Genomic DNA, 21,073 nt, shown 5'->3' with positions numbered 1-21,073 from the left:
CAGATATTTTTATGAAAGGTTGCCACCCAAGATCTAACTTTGACTAAGCGTGAAATTCCTAATGCTGTAGGCATCTCGAATACTTCATATTTTACATGGAGAATCACATAAGTATGAAAAGCTGTTTGGAAAGTTAGTGCCGCACACGTTAACAATTCAACAAAAACTTTATCGAAAACAAATTTCTCAGCATAAATAATTTGGAGCGTTTTAAGCAGAATAAAACCGATTTCTTGTCGTTTTATAACTATCGATGAGACTTGGATATACCACCATGTTCCTAAATTGAAACAAGAACGTTTACAGTGGACTGAAGCTGGATGTGCTGATCCAAAGCAGGTGAAGTCACAACGATCAGCAAAGAAAGGTATTGCATCAGTTTCTTGGGATGCAAAAGAAATTTCATTGATTGGTTTTTTGCAGAAAGGTAAAACAATCAACTCTTAATATTATTGCAGCCTTTTAGATGAGCTGGATTAAAAAATTCGTGAGAAAAGACCTGCTTTGCAGCACAAAAAAATTATTTTTCATCAAGACAATGCACCTGCTCACAAAGGTGTTTTAACAATGACAAAATTCAACGAATTAAAGTACGAACTGCTTGAGCATCCACCGTATTCATCAGAGTTCTACTACCTCTTCAGAAACCTGAAACAATTCATTCGTGGAAAGCGTTTTTCGTGGAATGAAGAAACTATTACAGCCGTAGACGGGCATTTTGCAGAGCTTTCGGAAAGTCATTATAGGGATGGCATAAAATTATTGGAGGATCATTGAAATAAGTGTATTGAAGTTAAGGGAGATTATATTGAATAAAAAAATATATTTCGTACCAAAAACAGTATTTTTTTCATTCCGAGCGTAGAAACTTTTCAACCAACCTGTACATGCACACATATGTAAAACGTTCACTTTTTACGCTTAAGGCATACAGTGCGTTCCAAAAAATAACGTTCTAACGCGATCAATTGGCGGAAAACTGTTTTAAATTTTTTTTTTCAAATGAAAGGTCCCAAATGGACTATTAAAAAAAGTGTTGTGATGAGGTGGTCTGACCATTATGGAGAAACAGGAAACGTGGATAATAAACTAGGAATCACGTGACATCTTAAAATGAATTGTTCTCCTTTTTGAGAAGAAACCTCTGCTCAGTCTAAGAAAAGCTAAAAATTGTTGTTTAAAAAAGGATTAGATATATCTCTAAACGGGATAGACTTCAAAGATTTGGCCTCAAAGTAATGTTATCAAATCAAAAAAAGTTGCATTCGGCACAAGAAAACATCAACCGTGATTGGCGCAATGTAATATTTACAGATGAGTCAACTTTTGTATTTTTCAACCGCAGAGAGACGTGTTTGGCTAAGAAAAGGATAAACATTTATTCAAAGGAGTATTAAGCACCACCAAATGGAACATGTTTATGGATGCTTCTCTTGCTCATGGATTTGGGGGCTTGGGCAAAAAACCCTGAACGCCATTAGAATAAGGGTTTACTGAAGTCAGCTAAAATGCTTTACGCCAAAAAATAGCCATAATTGTATACAGCAAGAAGACAATGATACGAAACATAGGAGCAGACTCTTTAATCAATGGTAACAAGAAAACCATATTGTTAATTTAGATTGGCCATCACAGTCACCAAACGCCACTCCAATAAGAGATGTGTAGGCTTTAATGAAAGCCCAAGTATCAAGAAAACATTTAACGTCAACAAAAGATGTCATAAAGCTACCCCAAAATACCTGGCAGTGGCTTACTGTGGAATATGTGGAAAATTTAGTTTCAAGTTGCCATCAATGGTGTTAGGCTATAATAGACAACCCGGGAGATTGGAACAAATATTAAATAACACCAGCTATAACAAAACAATTTATTTTCTATATTTACAACTATTTTCCCCATAAACGCTAACTACACTTTGAAAAACGAAAATTTTATTTTTTGAACGCACGGTATGTAAGTATGTATAGGCACACGACAAGAGTTCTATTCAAATACATTTTAAGGTTCGTCTTATGAAGCCGAAACTGAACACAATTTTATATAATACATATACACACATATGTAGACATATAAATTTCACAAAAGTACATATGTATATTTTAAAGTATGTGTATATGTGTATATGTTTGTATGTATTTGTGTATTAACATTGCATTTAAAATTGTCTCTTCGCAATATGCCGTTGAATGAAAGAAGGAAGTGTTGAGGAAATGATGGCAAATGCGATTAGCTTTAGTCGACTTTGTTATCATTGCACTGTGTACTTTAGGGCGTGAAATGAAAGTGTTTGTTTACATACAAATTGATGTGTGCTCAGGCACATACAACCGCCTAACAGACTCACCTAAGTACAAAGCGAACTCAAAAGAAATCATGTAAAATGTTGTGGTGTGTTCTTCTCAGCTGCTTCGATAAGTATTATTTCCAAAAGCTTTGTAAATGAGCGCTCACCGAATTGGTGACGAGACGCTGAATGACAAGCGTGTTATTGCTTACCACTGTCGGTGATTGACGGAAAATTTATGTTTATGGTTATTACTGAAAATGCCTCTAAGCTTTCACTATCACCATGTACATACTCGTATTTTCACTTGCGAACGTTTTGTTGGTGATTAGATTGTGTGGTGATAAGTGAATTTTCCAATAGTAAATGTTTTCAATGTGCGAAGATATTAACGGTAATTTTTTTAAAACATTTTGAAAAGCTGGTTGCGACCAAAAAAAAAATGAAAATAAAAGCAGGAAGCTTGAAAAAAGATTTAAGACTGATTAAAGTTGATTCCAACCCGTTTACGTAGAAACTCGAATGGCTTAAGTTAATGGTTGCTGAGTAGGGGTGGTGATTTCACCCTATTTAAAAAGCCGTATCTTTGGATTTCTGACTATTTCTTGCTTTTATCGGTGTAAAGAAAAAGCCCCAAAAATATTAAATATAAAATTTTTTTAATACACTTCTGTTATGAAGAAATAATCATTTGATTTGTTGAACGTTTTGCTTTTTTTTCAAAAAACAAACAAAAAAAAAACTAATTGTTAAAGAAATTAAAATGTTTTTTATTTAATGTGAAGTAAAATCGATACAATTAAGACCTGCATATAACATCAATCAAATGGCCTTTGCGACTTCTTTTGCAGGAATGAATTCGATGAAATCAATTTTCGAGTACTTTTTCCACTAAATCAAGTCGTATGTCATGAATAACACGTTCAATATTGACATCTAAGGTTTGAAAAGAGTCTGGTTTATTGCGAAAGACCAATGACTTTAAATAATCCCACAAGAAGTAGTGTAATGCTGTTAAATCAAAACTTTTTGGAGGTAATTCAATGTCACAATTTCTTGAAATTATCGAACCTCCAAACATTTCTCGCAATAAATCGGTTAATGCATGTACTGTGTGACGCGTAGCCAGGTCTTGTTGGAACACAATGTTGTCAATATAAACTTCTTTCAATTGCGGTTATAAAAAGTTGGTTATCATCGATCGATACCGCTCTCCATTGACAGTAACGGTGTCACCAGCTTCATTAGCTTTTAAAGACAACTTATCGGTTCGTAGAATTTGGTTTTTGGGTGATCCGTCATGATGTCGAAACAAATTCAAATATTCAGCTAATTGAGAAGTCACTTAACGAGTGTTGTCTAGACTCTGCGCCAGGCATTCATTTCAAAGAGGTTTTCTAAACTTCAATGAACGCAGTGTACAGATCTCAAAAATTTCGTTGTTGAAAAAAATTAACGACGTTGAACAGATAATCGCCAAGATATCAAATAGTTGGCAGATGACTATAATCGGAATCGGAACATGAACAATAAAACCGAGTTTTGCTACAAAAAATAGACTTTCATAACATATTGCTCGTACACTTTTGCCCCAGTTTTAACCTATTTTTAACAAAAGTAAAGAGGTCCAACACACCTCTACAAAAGACTTCCCAGCAAACCATTACAGCAGCAGGAGGGTGGGACCACATTGAACTCTTGGAATAATAATTGTTTGCGTCATTGGAAATTTTTGCGTTGATTTCGTCGTTTTGCTCATTAAAAACTTTTTCAACCGTAACAATTTTTTATCTGTAAAAAGAATTTTTTTCGGTCTAGGCAGTTGACCGCGTGCCACTGAAGAAGCTTGCATCTTGTTGAGCATAATTTGCTTCCAGCCCGCTGTCAGCAGATAACCAGTTGACCGATGGTAGGCTTTCATATGCAGATCATTTTATCCATGTCCCTTGACATAATTTTCTGTTTTCTAAGGGGATTTTTGCGAATGCGTTTGCTAAAAGCTTTTATGGCTGAATTGGTTCGAACGGCGCGAGGACGACCACTTCTCTTTCTGTCATCAACTGAAGACGTTTGGGAAAAACGATCAATAGTGCGAAAGCAAACACTTATTTGATTATTATATGATATTATTATTATTATATTATATAAGTAGACACTGCATACAAATCATAGTAAAAAAGTAGTATTTGTCCTCGCTGTATGCATAGTAAACTTTGTAACAGAATTTATGGCAGGACTAGTATATATATATATATATATTATATTTATAAATTGGTTTGTATTTTTATAGTCCATATTCGAGAATAAATATCCGGAAAAATGCTGTTACCACGAGCAACAAAAGGAAAATATGTATGTACATATACGATATATTATATGTGACTCTGCTTATGTAGATACATACATACAACAATAATTGTTTGTTTACAATCAATTTGAGTTTATTATTGTTGCATAGCAATGTTAAATGCGCCGGAAAAATGCTTTTAGTTCAACAATTAATACTTTTATATGTGCGACGTATGGTGTGTACGCTTGTATGTTATGTTTGTATGTATTAAATACAAACGACTAAGGTACATTTATTCACATCAACAATAAGTCACTGGGTTAGTTTTCCATTTTGTCACCAACAAACAAGCACTGATAACAACACCGATAACTATTAATGTCAACAATTGGTAAGCAACGAAATCGAAAAACAATGGATAGACAAAAATGACAATCATACATATGTTTGTACATATGTACCTTCGCAATAGTGCAGTAATATGTATGTATGTATGTATGTATGTATATACCTAAATTTGAATTGACGTTGCTTCAGAAACTAGGTAACGGCGCTCTAGTCATAAGGCAGCGAAGTTGACTGAGACGATCTGCGTTTACACTTCGTACACATTTCCATTGCTTAGCTGCAGGCATTCCACGCACTGGAAAGTCAATAAGGAAAGTTTTTAGTTTTTGCTCTCATGATTAAAAAACTTTGCTTTCACAGGTTCAAACGCAAGTAAAGAAAATGTTTTGTGGGCAAACAAAGTGGCATGTCACCACTTATTATACGTAAAAGCTATGGATTTGTTTGCTTTTCACCCACATGGACTGCGCGCTGTACTCACATTAACATAGGAGTCGTAAGAGTGACGTTACTCATACGCACTGGCAACAGGGGATATGTTGTTATGATGTTATGCAGGCGAAACCTTGGTGAAATAAACTTCCATGGTAGATTTCGCTACATATTATTTGGGTATGAGATGAATGGTTGCCGGGCTTACCGACCTTCCCACGACAGAGAGTTATACGTTACCGAAATTGACCCGGATTTTATTCGTACAAGCGCGGTTATTTCGGCGATCTAACCCCGTTTGGATCGAAAAGTTTTTTATTTTCTTATGAGGTGGTTTCTTTTAAGAACTTGACAATATTGATTCCAAATTCAAATTGTTTCGCTAACCATTTCAGCAGAGCTATTTCCTTTATATTAAACATTCAAGTACCAATTGCTAAAGTTAACATATCGATTACATTGCGAACACATAAACATTTATCGAATAATTTTGAGAAATGCTGCTGTCCTTGACTGGATATAATTTCTAATTCGTTCCGGTTATGTATACCCGTATGCCGAGGGAGTGAGCAGTTGTGGGTTAGTATCGATATATGATTAATATTTGTTTGTGAATATATTGAATACCCGACTTTACAAGATCTAGAAAATATTCGATATCGCTTTTTGATATTATTTATAACAATTTCATAAAATTAAAGTATACTTCGAAGTAAAAGTTTAGAAACGATGTCATAATTTTTTCATTGAACTATTTTTGGTTATTCAAATAGCATATTCGGACATTGTAAAATCCAGATTTTTCACTTGGGGTTCCAGAATATACGCTTTAACAGAATAGTTAAATAATTTGTACAAAAATCCCATCATATTATACTATATAAAATTCTGGACTGAAGTAAGGTGAACATCGAGCTAAAAATTCCGACTAAGGTAATTGGGTTCGGAGTGTTAATATAAGAGGGGCTGTGAAATCGAATTCTAGTCGAAGAAAAAACTAAAATTACGGAAATAATTTCCCTCACAGCCCCGAAATTGATGGATCTATACTAAAACCTTCGAATATATTTTTACCATAAAACCTATCTGCATTTCGGAATCAGTCGAATAAAATCAAATAAAATATAAACATATGTATATCGAGCTTAGTCCTCCTATTTCTTGTCTTCCACATTATACGGCACATGTTATAATATATTATTCGAATTTGAATATATCTACAAGTATACTATTATATTGACGAACAATTTTTTTGATACCACCTTGTTTAATTTTTCACAAATGTACCGTGTTCAAATGAAAATACAAATTTCATTTATTTTCAGAAGACAGAAAAAATTTTCTCAGTCGAAATTTTGCTTCTGCTAAGAAAGGGTTCTGTAAAAAAATTGCTCAAAAATTATAATTTCAATTAAATAGAAACTTCCAGTCCGCGCTAAAACAGAACTCAGTTTGGTTTATGTAGGCTAATGAACTATTAGTAAAAAAAAAGCGAAAATGATTGATATACTTTCACTATCGCGGCGACCTAAATTGGATGTGGTCGAAGTACCAAATTTAACATTCAAATCTGGGCTGCCGATCAACAGTTTACCAGGCTGGGAGCTAATACCATTAAATTCGAAATTGCCTATGCTGAAGTGTCCCGGGAATCAGGTTATATTTTCGAAGAATAAAATTGGACAATCGGTACATTTTGAAGCAAAATAGGTTTTTTCAGGAGTAATAAAGTGATTATTTTCAATGCAGTTTAAACATTTGAAACAAGAATTTGATCCCTCTGTGCGGGAAAGCCTGCCCGAATACAATCCTCTACACGATTCGAATTTGAAAACTTTTTATGCCAACGAACGCAATCTGAAGGTATGACGAGAATGTTTATAAACGATTTGGTTTTCAATTGAATATTCGTTTTTTGGTTCCAACAGCGTTTACGCGAAAACGGCGAAATAACCCAAACTAATGATGTGATTTGCAATTTAAAAGATTTCAACGAATACCGTCAACAGCTGCACAAAACGAGACTTTACTACGTATTGCAGGAATTAAATCGACAGGTGGGCACTCCCAAACTGTATTTATAAAAATGAAATTACAGTAAAAATAATTTAACCATTTCAGGAAAATGAGCAACACGATCGTATGCTCATCAATAATGCCGAAGCAATAACAGCGCGTGATCATCACAATTTGGCCGCACGCCAAAACAGTTTCACCGAAATACAGGGACGCAAGCGCAAGCTGGAGAACATACGCGCCACACGCTATCAAAAAATGTGGCAACGCACGCAGGATAAAATAGCACGCAAGGCGGCCGCCGATGAAATGGGCAAGGCCTATCATGAGTACCGTAAACTGTTGAATCACATGAAAATGCAACGGCACTTGGAAGCTGCCGCCGATTTGCAGCGAAAGCATTTGATTAAACTGAAGAAGGTTTTCCAATTTAAACAGGATCGTTTACAAAAGAATCTACGACATCTGCAGGAAGAACGGCTGCGACAGAGCGAGATAATACAAACGCATTTTTGGGAGAAACGTTTGAAGGAGCGTATAGCTTACCAGGATAAAATAAAGGGTCTACTGGAGAAAGTCGCCGCACAACGGAAACAATTTATCGAGGTTTGTACAATTATTAAAAAAAAAATATTTTTTGAAGCTTTTTCATTACTTAAAATTCACTTGCTAGAATCATCGTCAAAAGTATGATGAGAAATGGCTTCATATTCAGAATGAGATTAAAGAGCGTGCACATAAAATTAAAAAGCAAAGCAAATTACATCAGCATCGTAAAAAGAAACCGAAACAAATCATACAGCCGAAGCCAAACCTGGAAAACGGTATGGCCTACTGTGATACGCCAAATGAGAGTGTCGATAAATTGTTAAATTTCAAGCTTTGCGAAGCTTTGAATGCCGCTATTGATATGGAAGATCAACCCGCTATGCCATTCGATGCTGACGATCCGATATACAAAGCTGCAAAGTTCATTATAACGCACATAATTAAGAAATTCGACAAGGATTTAAGTAAGGACCCGAAAATTTGCAAGAATGTGCGCGAACGTGTGGATCAATTCTTTGATGAGGCAAAACGTTTTGTGCTCTTTGTAAGTGTTTTTTTATACCTTGAACAGGGTACATTTAGTTTGCCACGAATTTTGTAATATCCAGAAGGAAACGTCGGAGGCCCCATAAAATATTATTATTCACTTAGATTAGGGTGACGAGCTGAGCCGATTTAGCCATGCCCGTCTATCTGTATATACACGAACTAGCTCCACAGTTTTTGAAATATCGCTCTGACATTTTGCACACTTCCTTTTCTTCTCCAGAAGCTGCTTATTTGTCGGAATGCTGTCTTACGAATTTTCGTACGAATTATTGTCCAAAGCAATCTCCGAATAAATTTTTTAGATCTAATCACTATAACATATAGCTAGTTGCCATACAAACTGAACGTGATCAAGTTCTTGTATGGAATTTTTTTCTTTTTTGTGAAGGCTATTCTAGCTTCGGTGCAACCTCAATTAACGCTCTTTCTTGTTTCTAGTACAAATTGCTTTATAATAATCGTTTGATTTGTAAAATTTAAGAGATCGTCGCAAATTATTGCTTCTATACGTGAGCAAGTAGAAGAGGAGAATGCTGCAGGCAGCCGAAGACCAACCATAGTATCGTTCAGTCGTTTGCCATTGACAATTGGTGAATCCAGTTATGCGATACATCCAATGGTGGATATAAAACCAGTGGATGTGCGTACACCAACGCCAGTGGTAAAGTAGAACAAATTTATATTAAAATACATTTGATTTGTAATTTACCACTGCCTTCAGGGCTCACTGGCTTCTATCAAAGTGCAATCGGAGGAAAATATGTTTAGTAATATACCAAATTTGTGCCGCAACGAGTTGATTTTCATTGAACACTATATTATCAAATTCAAGCGTGAGCTGATTGTGGGTGTTGGCAAACGTGTGTTTTCAGCAATTGATTACCATTTCTCCAAAAAAATCATGGACGTACGCCCAGAGCTGCTTAGTGAGTTATGACACTAGATTTATTTAATAAATATATTTTTTTATAATTTTTAATTATTTTTTCTCTTTTTACAGATTTGAATCGTAATTTCCTAACTTGTGAGATGTCCAAAGCTATACTTAGCTATGCCACCAACAAATTGAATTATGAATCAAGCATTAAGCTGTGTATCAGCGCATTGGCCAGTGATATAATTTGGTCGTTGCAGAAACATTTGCTAAAACCTGAACGTGATCCGCGAGGAATTGTGCAACCGAAACCTTGCACTGAAAGTCCATCACCACATATGCGGCTTTGTTTGTACTGTCACAAACGGTAATCGGAGTGATCTGATTGGGAATTTGAGTAAATACTGATCATTTTTAAATAAACATGCATGTATACCAATTTTGCAATATATTTATAAATAAAATTCCACTGAATGTTGTCTTTAACTTTAAGTATATTTATGGATGTGGAAAAGCTCAATATCACCTATTGTTGTTGGTGTAGTGACAATTTGTTGAGCTAACAATTCTAGCTAATATGAAAATCCGCGTTTCTTCCAAATAAATAGAACCTACTGTTCTTAATAATATAAAAATAATGTCAGTTATTATTATACAGTTTCCGATTTTTGTAAAAGCTAACGAGTTGACAGTCCGTGGCTGTATAGAAATCCGGTCTGTTAAGTTTACGAGTACTCAACTGCCAGACCAGTATACCATACCCCTTTTAACCCTGAAATCGTGGGATGGTATACTAAAGCCGACCTTTATTTTACTAGTGATAACGCATTCCCCAAATAGGTATTGCTTTCTTAAATATAAATAGTATTAGTTTTGCTATATTACGGCATAAGCATTCAAATACATACGATGGTAATACCACAACGGTTTATTGAACAGAATTAAATACAGGAGAATTAATGTAATTCACAAGTAAAATTTATTTATAATTGAATTTCACTCACCGTAAAGTAATTTTATAAATATTTACTCAAAAATAAACAACACACAATTCACCAATTCAACTTTTCTTGTTGCGCGCATGCTGATTTGACAGTCTTCTTTATTGTTTTCTTTGTATAATGTGAGTAATGAACGTCCTTACCAAAGAGAAAACCGAAGAGCTGCCAACTCTCTGTTTTTGTATAAAAAAATACAATTTATACTTGCAAAGAAATTTTTTCTTACATCTTATCTATTTAGTGGGATAACATGGTGGAATGAAGAAATTAAAGCTCTTGCAACGAGTTTTGATATTTCAAATTCAAATTTAAAAATCCATAAATATCACGAATAAACCCTTTCTTTTTATTTTATTCTTTCGGGAATAATTTTATTAATCCGTTTTAAATGCTTTGTGTTACAAAGGAGTTGAAATTAATTAAAATACGTAATACACGAGTCTGTTTCAAAATAATTAGCCAAACATTTATTTTTGATTTTTATTTTACTTTTCTTTTTAATATTTCCAAATTAAGGACTTTAATCTAATATAGTGCACATATGTACATACAAATATAAAGATATTTATAAATTTTATTTGTTCGAATATAATCTGCATTTTTTCCATCAAATTGTGTAGATATTTTTAAATATTCTGATAACCCTTTCTGATGTAGCCATTACTATAAAATTTCGTACATGAGAATATTCAAATAATATACTCTAGTCATTAGCTATTACTGTAAAATGTTTTAGAAACCTTAAAATTAAGTCATCAGATTGTTGTTTGAGTGCATTAAAATAAATATATTCTACAAACGCTGTTTACTTTGCATATTTTCAATAAGTTATTTTTTTTCGGGGTTCCATTGATCTACGTTATGACTTTTTAGAAGATATTATGATAGATGTTTCTCTAAAATATTTTTTTTTTCAATATTTACGATCCTTATTTCTTAAATGCAACTGTCTCCTCTCAAATACATACAAAAAGATCTTCCAATAAATGCTTATCACTTTATCTAAGTATAGCAATCAATTGTTAGAAGTACTGGTTTTGATTTTCCATGCAGACAATATTGTTGTTTATGCTAATAACTACAATATCCATTTACGCTAAACTTGTTTGCGATTGTTTTTGTAAACATACAATCGACGAGCTTATGACCTAAACGAGTAAATCATAGAATTAAAATACAGAGCATTTCTTAAATCAAACTACAATAAATATTACTAGCTGAGATGTATTATAAACTATTTAATACGACTTACAAATAGTATATTATCCGATAAATCGGCTTTTCGCACTGAGGTCGGAACATTATTATTTAAATTATAAATAAAACTTGTATTTAATTACATAAAACATATAACAATAACAAAAAAAAATTGACAACAAAAGCACCTAGGTATTCCAACTAAAAATTGACGTAAATTCAAATCGTAAAAGTTTCCACTTGTTGTATACCTTGTGCAGTGCAGTCATAAAAGTCCCTTAGTTTTTTTTACTTAAACATCATAGCTCATTAATAGCGGCGTGTCATTGTAACGCGGCGACGAATTGAAACTTGTACATGGCAAAAGCCAACAAGCTGGATGGCCACGTCCGAAAACTTCTGCAAACAAGCGGAATTGACGCCGACTAGAACGCTGCATGCCCTTACCCTTTGACTGTACAGCTTCCACGGCTGTTTCATCATGCAATATAGCATGCATCTGATCAACCATTATAGCCAAGACAAAAAGACCAAAAAGCGCTGATTCCAATAAGAGAATTACACTGTGCAACCTGTAAGTATGTAGCAATGTATGCAACCAGTTTCAAACTAGCAAAAAAAAAAAACTGCCTTACATTCTTGTTTGAGTCTCGAGTGTAGTTATATTGCAGTTGTCGCAGGGATATACAAAACTGTAGCCCACCAATGCAACGGAATAAACGGATAGCAAGCCAACATAGAACAAAAACTGTAGAAAAAATTTTTGATTTCGTTCGCCAACACAGTTATTAATCCACGGACAATGATGATCCATTCGTCGTATACAGCGTTTGCATATGCGACAATGATGGGCTCGTGGTGGGCGATATGTCTCGCACCGTGTGCAAACAGTCCTACAGTATTAAAGTGATTATGTACATATTTATACCAAATAAGCAAGTTGAATATATTATATGTTTATAGCTACCATTCGCTGCCACCGCCATTGTTATTTTTACCAGTTGTATGAAGATCTGAAAAATCTAAGCGATTTGCCGGTAATGGTACGCGTCCAGGGTCTGAAAGCACGGCTTTTAGGTGAGACATGCACAACAGGAACACGATTGTATTAAACAGTATTACGTGTACCGGTGCCCAAATACTGTATGATATTCATAAAATTTACGTATTAGCATTATTGATAATTGTTTTGGTGTGACATACCTAGCTTCCATCGTTTGCAAAATAATCCAACGCAGTACCACATAATCTGCATAAATAACTGCGCCATAGGTGATGACTAGGCACACAATGCCGCAAGGATCCCGTATAAAAGTCATTGAATTGCCTTTGTCACCACCCAACGATTACTCAGCAGCTACTCTTAATTCAATTTAATCTTCTAGTTTTCTAACTACTCAAGCAAACGTAGATACTTTGGTGTTTGCGCATTAAGTACGTCTTTGCCCGAAAAAATAGCTTGCTACAACCAAGTTTGAAGTCACTGCATACTAGAGGACCTGGTGTTTTTCTACATTCTAATTTTGTACTTTTCTAGTAATACTTGTTTTTAAAATATTTTACATCGAATTTTTGTTGAACATCACTACGATATCTTGTACAAAATTTACTTTTGCAATTTGTTTTCATCTGACATTTAACAAATAACTTTAGTTGGTAACGCGAAAGCGATGGCAGTGAAGACATAACAGCAAATACAAGTGAGTAAAATAATAAAAGTGGTACACACTAAGGCAATACTTAGGATATGCATGGTGTACCACTTGAGATCTACTAAATCAAATTTCCTTTCTTCTTACAAACAAATCCTTCAAACCGTGATTTTCTCCACTACCTAATAATTTTCGCTAATTGGTACAACAATTAAATTAAAAGAATCAGGCAACCTCTGTTATTTGACAGAAAAGTGCAATCCACTGGAAGTAGAGCAAGAAACGAATGACATTCCCAGCAATACCGATTTTCGTTAGTCATTTTTTATTAAAAATTTCTTCGGTTTAGTGAGGAAAACGCAACCGTTGACCGAAAAAAACTAAACAATACAATATTAAATTAATTAGGAGTGCATAAATACAACTAAAGGTCAATTGAGAGCACAATTTTTGACAACGTAATAAAAAAAAACATATTGATTGCTTGAAAAGTGCAGCAGAAGGCCAAAGCAAGAAATAAAAATAAGAAGGGGGAAAACAACAAAAGGATAGTGAAAATCGATTGCAAAAGACGTGAACATTTAAACAAGTGTAAGATCGTTAATACGCAGTGCAAAATTTATTAATTAGTTCTTCAATTGAGCTCTTTAGCTGAGTATTTGTTTGAAATGGGAATTTTTACGCAATCGACACCGTTTGATGCGGATATTGGTGAGTTTAATTTTTTTACAGGTATTAATTGTGTGTAATTTAAGAACACATAATTGACAAAGTTATCACAAAGAAAAAATCACCTGCGAAAGGACATTGACTGCTGTTAATATTTAGTCAGATTAGAAGAGTGTGATTTCTTTGTGTTTAGAAAATATAGTAGGAGTTTAATGAAGAGGTAGGCAGACAATAAAGAAACGATAAACTAACTTCCTGTATATTGAAGCGACAGTGAACTACCACCAAAGTTCAATACACTCAATACGCATGATTACTGTAAGCTGGTTTAAAAGTATGTTGATTGTAAATGATCAAGTTTAATGAGTTTATAAAACGCTTTGACTTAACTATATCTTTCAAAGAATATTACCAACATTAAAATTTTTAGATCTTCTTTGCAGTCATAATCGATCCATATAAACTGATCGCGCAAAATCGAGTTCTTGTATAGCACGCATGTTTTTGTAAAGGGTTTTATAACTAAAAAAAGTAAAGTGAGATGAGGATCTCAGCGTTTCATATTGTTGGTAGTTTACACACCTTTTTTTTAATTAGCTTAAAAACGTCTAATTTTAGTTATCTTTTTCGTGTTATAAAACTTGATTAAACAGCAAGCTGTGAGTCATATGGCGCTAAACAGAGAACTTATACAAATTACGTATTTACCATATGGTACATATAAACGGATTTTAAATTGTGTTGTTTTAGTTGTTCCAAGTATATTACTTATTATTTATTTTTATTTTTGTACATACGTTCTTATGCAAATATACATAAACACTTTGTAAATGTACACGAAGCATGTGAATAAAAGTATAGTATGTCTTTACACTAAGTACGTATGTATGTGTTATCGAGATTACACTTGCAGTTAGCCATTCTTATCAGTTTAACTCGCATTATTTGTACTGTCTTGGACGCTTATCCGCCAAGCAAAGCTAGTTGGAAGATTTTTATAGCCAACAGACTGTCATCTGCAAAACTCATTCTACAAAATTTATTTATTTTATTGCATTTTTATTGTTTCAGAAAAAACTACAAGCGAAACAAATACAAACGAAAATTGGTCTCTTATTCTGGATGTGTGCGATAAAGTCTCATCCAATCCTCGCAGCGCCAAAGATTGCCTGAAGGCAATAATGAAACGTATGGGCCATGCTGACCCACATGTTGTAATGCAGGCGCTAACACTATTAGATGCCTGTGTAAATAATTGCGGTAAACCATTTCATTTGGAAATCGCTTCACGTGAATTCCAAAACGAATTCAGGCGTCTGTTAGCGAAAGCGCAACCGAAAATATCGCTGGTGAGTTAATCATAAATATCATCAAAATAATGAAAATATTCGCAGTAAATTATATTTAAATTATTAACATAGAAAATGCGTCAAGTGATTAAAAGCTGGGCTGAAAGCGATTTTAGGAGTGATCCTGAATTGAATTTGATACCATCGCTTTATATGAAATTGCGCCTAGAAGGCTACGACTTCAGCAATCTGAACGAGAATCCGCCAAAGTCAGCAGCAAAATTGACTGCTTTGAAAGATCCCAATGTGGTGAGCAGCCAACAAGAGGAAGATGATATTGCCAAAGCGATAGAGCTATCGTTGAAGGAGACCAAGAATAGTCCCAAGATACAAAGTAGCAGCAACGCTGGTGCCACTGCTAGCGCTAGCACGAATGCTGCTTCGGCTTATGTATGTTCAAAAACGATGAAATATTCTTATAAACTAAATATTAAACAAATTTTAAATTACCAATTTTGTAGTCCTCATTGTATCCGTCATTTTCGGGTTCTGGTTCGTTGGCGAGCATTACTTCTACCGGTGGCGCCTCAAATAATTCCACCAATTCGCAGCCCGAGCCACGTAAAGTACGCGCCTTGTATGATTTCGAGGCAGCCGAAGAAAATGAGTTGACATTCTTTTCTAACGAAATTATACATGTGTTGGATGATTCTGATCCGAATTGGTGGAAAGGCTATAATCAACGTGGCGAAGGTCTATTCCCATCGAATTTCGTAACTGCCGATTTGTCTGTCGATCCGGAGCGTTTGGATATCAATCAACAAAATAAAACGAAAAAGAGCGTACAATTCGAGGATGATGCCAAAGCATTGCAATTAAAGACTGAAGCTGCCGCTGCGGCAGTTGCTGAACAACGAATCGAAATCGATGAAGAGAAAATCGATCGTCTCTTGCATCTGTTGCACGAGGCGAATCCTGAGGATCCCTCGCAGGATAGCGAAGAAATGTTGCGTTTAGAACAGGAAGTACATCAGATGGGTCCACTGATCGACACCGAACTCGAGCGTGTCGATCGTAAGCATGCACAACTCACACAGCTCTCCAGTGACTTGGTGGACGCCATCAATCTTTATCATTCACTAATGCGCGACGATCACATGACACTGGCTGGTGGCCCACAGGCTGCTGGTTATATGGGTGGCATGCCGCCCATAACCGGCGCGTTGCCTGGCTTAGCTTATCAGGGTGTGCCGAATCCACAGATGCTGTACGGTGCCGCTGGCTATCCGGGCAATGCAAATTTTCCACCACATATGCAGCAAGCAGCACATATGCCGACACATAACTATGGTATGCAATCGTTGCCCTACGGAAATCCAGGACAGTTGCCCGGCAATGTTGCGCCAGTCACCACGCAAACCTCGCTAAATCAGAATGCGGTGTCCAATGCTGCACCAGTAGCGGGTGGCGCTTACTCTATACCCCAGCAGTATCAAAATGGACGCGTCAACGCGTCACAGCTTAATGGCAACGTATCTGGTGGTGTTGGCTTGAATTGTACGTATACATAGAATATTTAATGTAGTTCGCAATTTATTATTTAAATTCATTTTTATTTCTGCTGCAGCACTGCCTCCGTCTATGTCATCGTTACCCTACATGGGTGCAGCTCCTCAGTTGCCGCCCACATCTGCACCGCCAGCCTCTGAACAACAACAAATGCCGCAATCAACTATGGCCGCTGCTAATACCACCAACGTCGGTGTCTTTAATCCGGTCAATCAACTACAGCAGTTGGGCAATATGCAGCCGATGCAGTCATTGCCACCAATGCCACAATTTCCGAATGGCATAAACGATAGCGTCAATGGTAATTACTTTGCGTTGATAAACAATGAATATTTGTAATAATAATACCAATACCTATAGCCATACCACCCGATCAATTACATCAGCAGCAGTCATTTCCACACCATCTACAACTGCCCCAACATTACGGCCCCCTACCGACGTCTCAGCCACCACAAAATGCGTTTATGACATCACCACCCACATCTGCCACGGGCATGGCTCCAGGCATGCTACCCCCCAGCAGTCATGGCATGCATAATCCAACAAACGGCGGCGATCAATTCAGTCAATTACAACATCAAATGGCTGCAATTTCGCTGGCAGGCGGCGTTAATCAGCCGGTAACACAGAATTTCCTTGTACAAAATGATCCAAAACATAACATTCCACTTTACCAGCAGCAACGGTAAGACGTTGGTTGGCATCGACAATAACTACGTTGTCATAACTTTTCTACTCGTCCCTCGTTTTGTTACAAAATATATATTATATCAACATCTAGAACAACAATGAGCTGCTCGCAACTGTTTGGCGCTCTCAAATAACAAATAAAGAGTTGTGCATTGCCTAGCAATGTGCCTTCGCTTTGGAAATAAGCGTACTTGCTATGTAATTATGCGGCATTTTGCCTGCCACCTATTCATCAACATATATTTTGCTATTGTTATTATTCCTCCTTGTGTCCGTATTATTCTCAGTCGCGTTAAAGGCATGAAGGCGTCATATTTTAATTGCTACTATTAATGTTAAGTTGTTTTTTTTTAAATATTGGACGAACCGAACGTATTGTTTCCTAACCTGGTTACTTGTGCTGGCGAACAGACGTTGCAGAAGACAGTTACACATACATACAGACTCTTGAAGATGTGCGAAAATATCTTATGGCTGAGTGGTTTATGAAATGTTTGAACAGTGTTGATACTAGCGGGATTTGTGTATGTATGTTTACCACACATCAAAAAAAACTATAATACTTTATATATATTTATGTATATGTAGAACCATGTTTTGTTTGTGTATGCGAAAGCAAAACAAAATGTAAAAGAATATTTGTATGAGAAATCAATATTATTTAAAAATTATAACAGTACTATTACTACATATTATATAAGCGATTTACGATAACACTAATGCAAAATGAAATACAGAATTATTAAAAAAAAAAAAAATACTACTCATTTTTACACTATAAAGTTTGGAACAGCCAGGAGCGTCGGAGACCCCATAAAGCAGATATTTTAAATTTACAAGATATCGTATATATAAATGATCAATGTCAGTCCCTCAGCATTTAAGAAATCGATCTGAACATGTTCACACATCCTTTTCTCCTCAAGAAGCTGCTCAATTGTCGGAACCACCGATATCGTACCATTATAGCATATAGCTGTTATACAAACTGAACGATCAAAATCAAGTTCTTATAAGGAAAACTTTTTTATTTGACAAGATATCTTCATGAAATTTGGCGCGGATCTATGTCAAAGGCATCGCTACAATCTCCCTGGAAATTGTTGAGATCAGACCATTATAGCATATAGCTGCCGTACATACTGACCGATCCCACCCAAGGTATTATTACGAAAGCTGGCACCGACTATAAGCCAAAGCATCGCTACAATCTACGAAGAAATTGTTCAGATCGGACTACCATAGCATCTAGCTGTCATGCAACTGACTGATAAAAATCAAGTTCTTATATGGAAAACTTTTTCATTTGACAAGATATATTCACAAAATTTGGTACGGATTACTTTTTCTTATATTAATATTAAGATCGAACCACTAAAACATATAGCTGCATTCTATTCAGGGTGTTGAAGAATCTGATAGTTGTCGGAATCAGTATTGATTGAAACCGATCAAAAAATGTAATAGGTGTCATGAATTCAGATATTTTTGGTTTGATGCTCGAAACAGAAAGTGTATCAGTTTCAGGTGTGACGGAAACCAATTTTATCGGTTTTGTTATCAGAAACAAAGCAAGATGATAGTCGCTAACAGATTTGAAATGTAAGTTAAGTTAAGAAATTAATTTATATTATTGTTACGATTTAATTAATCGCTATTTCTATAGGGGAAACCATAAGAATAAAACACAAAATGCCATAAGTATTGAGTTTAAGGAAAATATCCAGATATTCAAAGAGCATTTACTAAACGTAATAAACGTAATTTAACACCCAAATCCGTCTTTATTCAGTCGATAATGTGATATATGTATGGTAAAATCTGCAATGCAAAATAAATTTAACTCAGGCATCTTCCAATAAAATAAAAGCTAAAATAGCGGAACTCGTTGTAAACTTAAAAAGCATTGCTTTCAAATTTATTCATTCGCAAGTTTTGTCCCATAAGTAAACCGCTGAGTGGAATATTGGCTTTGCATAGTACAGTATCTCCCGCTTAATTGACCCCGATAGATTTGAATCACCGGTTCGGTCAAAAATATATTGCATACAATATATGTGTAAATTTTTTCGCTTAATTAAACCTGGTTAATTGGTTTCAATTCCCCGGTTATTTGAAAACTACCAAAACAATTTTCTTAAAAAATAACCTCTGATTTTCATTGGTGTCACAGAATCTGATTGGATTTTCGTCTTTCGAACATATGCAAAACCAATATTCAAATCAGCTGTTTAGTATTGTGACGAAATTGCAAATTAACAAATTTGGAAGCGTTTGAACAATTTAAAATGCGGCATAAAGTCTACTAAAGCTCATTATGACTTCCGCTATTTTAGCTCTTATTTTATAGGAAGAAAATATTAAAAGAAAGATATTAAAAGATCAAGTGGATAACTGTGTGTGTTTGTATACATACAAGCTTACTTTACAGATTTATATCACGTTATCGACTGAATAAAGACGGATTTGGGTGTTAAATTACGTTTATTACGTTTAGTAAATGCTCTTTGAATATCTGGATATTTTCCTTAAACTCAATACTTATGGCATTTTGTGTTTTATTCTTATGGTTTCCCCTATAGAAATAGCGATTAATTAAATCGTAACAATAATATAAATTAATTTCTTAACTTAACTTACATTTCAAATCTGTTAGCGACTATCATCTTGCTTTGTTTCTGATAACAAAACCAATAAAATTGGTTTCCGTCACACCTAAAACCGATACACTTTCTGTTTCGAACATCAAACCATTAATATCTGAATTCATGACACCTATTACATTTTTTGATCGGTTTCAATCAATACTGATTCCGACAACTAACAGATTCTACAACAGCCCTGACTATTTAAATATCATTACAAAAACTTAATAAATACTCAAAGTGCACATATGCTTTTTTTGTTAATTGATTGGGTTGTCCAATTAAGCGAGATTCCTGTAATTGAACGAATTGTTCAACTAAACAAGTATCAGTTAATTGATTCTCCGCTTATTTAAACAAAAATTGTGCATTTTGAAGTGTTCGAAAAGATGAAAATCCAATCAGATTCTGTGAGACCATTGAAAATCAGAATTGGTTTGCAATTCTGACAACTGCTCAAACCTGTCTTGGATTCCACAACACCTGATTTTCTTAAGTGCCATGATTGATTGAACTTTTGAAGAGTATTATAGCTTCGGTGCCACCGAGTTAACGGTCAATCGGTGAATGAGTGAGTCAACCTGACCACAACTATTGAAATTAATGATATCGACTGGTATTGAAATTTACCGCAAACAACATATTAACTTATACATACATGTGTACATATTTACTTATGTGTATATGTATATACTTAGGTATGTAAATATGTTGTTTGCTTATAGATTACTATGACCTGTAACTTAGCTGTAGGGTTTTCCGAGCTACTTCGATCATTTAAATTGACTCTTCCACAAGTCCAAACTGACAGTGAGCCCAGAAGACACGCCGAAATTTCAGCTTCTAATTTTCAGCTCAATTTGGATAGAAAAGAAGATCCCGAGGTTTGGCTTCAGAGTATTTTGGTCGTGCAAAAATCAAGGCTATTTAAATCCAACGTTGTCTCTGTACAGTTTTACGGCTGTGAAAACTGGCTTGTCACTGATTAACTTATTGGAAAGATTTACAGCTTT

The 21,073-nt window shown here is 35.1% G+C and overlaps 4 protein-coding genes across 7 annotated transcripts in view; 2 read left to right on the top strand and 2 right to left on the bottom strand.

Moving 5' to 3' along the window:
* The window catches only part of Dus1 (Dihydrouridine synthase 1), a 55,177-nt gene extending 44,730 nt beyond the window's left edge, over positions 1-10,447 (bottom strand). The window contains exon 1 of one of the 2 annotated variants that reach the window (XM_036366724.2): positions 10,350-10,447. The gene's annotated coding sequence lies outside the window, so the exon portion shown is untranslated. The remainder of the gene's footprint in view (positions 1-10,349) is intronic. The other variant, XM_036366725.2, reaches the window with a different exon arrangement.
* Positions 6,693-9,831, top strand: LOC106624204 (mRNA export factor GLE1). The gene is made up of 8 exons (XM_036366723.2): positions 6,693-7,046; positions 7,107-7,220; positions 7,286-7,414; positions 7,479-7,979; positions 8,047-8,466; positions 8,953-9,132; positions 9,193-9,397; positions 9,472-9,831. Exons 1-8 carry the CDS (start codon positions 6,855-6,857, stop codon positions 9,714-9,716), a joined length of 1,986 nt encoding a protein of 661 aa, XP_036222616.1. The 5' UTR covers positions 6,693-6,854; the 3' UTR covers positions 9,717-9,831.
* A 365-nt stretch (positions 10,448-10,812) lies between the features above and the next one.
* Dnz1 (DNZDHHC/NEW1 zinc finger protein 11) lies at positions 10,813-13,176 on the bottom strand. The gene is made up of 4 exons (XM_014243889.3): positions 12,747-13,176; positions 12,511-12,684; positions 12,179-12,436; positions 10,813-12,115 (listed from the first exon to the last, which is right to left on the bottom strand). The coding sequence occupies exons 1-4, from the start codon at positions 12,860-12,862 to the stop codon at positions 11,836-11,838; spliced, it is 828 nt and encodes a 275-aa protein (XP_014099364.1). The 5' UTR covers positions 12,863-13,176; the 3' UTR covers positions 10,813-11,835.
* A 296-nt stretch (positions 13,177-13,472) lies between these two features.
* On the top strand, positions 13,473-18,176 carry Stam (signal transducing adaptor molecule). Of its 3 annotated transcripts, none has more exons than XM_070106234.1 (7): positions 13,473-13,906; positions 14,936-15,213; positions 15,286-15,603; positions 15,675-16,567; positions 16,601-16,710; positions 16,781-17,023; positions 17,083-18,176. In XM_070106234.1, exons 1-7 carry the CDS (start codon positions 13,864-13,866, stop codon positions 17,412-17,414), a joined length of 2,217 nt encoding a protein of 738 aa, XP_069962335.1. In that variant the 5' UTR covers positions 13,473-13,863; the 3' UTR covers positions 17,415-18,176. The 3 variants fall into 3 exon arrangements, with proteins under 3 accessions (XP_069962335.1, XP_014099367.3, XP_069962334.1); XM_014243892.3 differs by having other exon boundaries at positions 15,675-16,710; positions 17,083-17,345; positions 17,406-18,176; XM_070106233.1 differs by having other exon boundaries at positions 13,474-13,906; positions 15,675-16,710.
* The last annotated feature ends 2,897 nt before the right edge of the window (positions 18,177-21,073 follow it).

The sequence above is a fragment of the Bactrocera oleae genome, chromosome 3 (assembly GCF_042242935.1).
Source record: "Bactrocera oleae isolate idBacOlea1 chromosome 3, idBacOlea1, whole genome shotgun sequence".
Classification (NCBI taxonomy): domain Eukaryota; kingdom Metazoa; phylum Arthropoda; class Insecta; order Diptera; family Tephritidae; genus Bactrocera; species Bactrocera oleae.
Note: the sequence above shows the minus strand (reverse complement) of the source record. Positions and strands in the feature narration are given on the sequence as shown.

What these genes read in the sequence shown, in the direction of transcription:
- Dnz1 (XM_014243889.3), bottom strand. Translation starts at nt 12,862, where the DNA reads ATGACTTTTATACGGGATCCTTGCGGCATTGTGTGCCTAGTCATCACC. An exon ending in TTGCAAACGATGGAAGCTAG is followed by an intron (nt 12,685 to 12,746) that starts GTATGTCACACC and finishes AATATCATACAG; the next exon opens with TATTTGGGCACCGGTACACG. An exon ending in CTCGAGACTCAAACAAGAAT is followed by an intron (nt 12,116 to 12,178) that starts GTAAGGCAGTTT and finishes ACATACTTACAG; the next exon opens with GTTGCACAGTGTAATTCTCT.
- LOC106624204 (XM_036366723.2), top strand. Translation starts at nt 6,855, where the DNA reads ATGATTGATATACTTTCACTATCGCGGCGACCTAAATTGGATGTGGTC. An exon ending in AACGGAAACAATTTATCGAG is followed by an intron (nt 7,980 to 8,046) that starts GTTTGTACAATT and finishes TTCACTTGCTAG; the next exon opens with AATCATCGTCAAAAGTATGA. An exon ending in CAAAACGTTTTGTGCTCTTT is followed by an intron (nt 8,467 to 8,952) that starts GTAAGTGTTTTT and finishes GTAAAATTTAAG; the next exon opens with AGATCGTCGCAAATTATTGC.
- Stam (XM_070106233.1), top strand. Translation starts at nt 13,864, where the DNA reads ATGGGAATTTTTACGCAATCGACACCGTTTGATGCGGATATTG. An exon ending in ACCGTTTGATGCGGATATTG is followed by an intron (nt 13,907 to 14,935) that starts GTGAGTTTAATT and finishes TTATTGTTTCAG; the next exon opens with AAAAAACTACAAGCGAAACA. An exon ending in TGGTGGTGTTGGCTTGAATT is followed by an intron (nt 16,711 to 16,780) that starts GTACGTATACAT and finishes TTTCTGCTGCAG; the next exon opens with CACTGCCTCCGTCTATGTCA.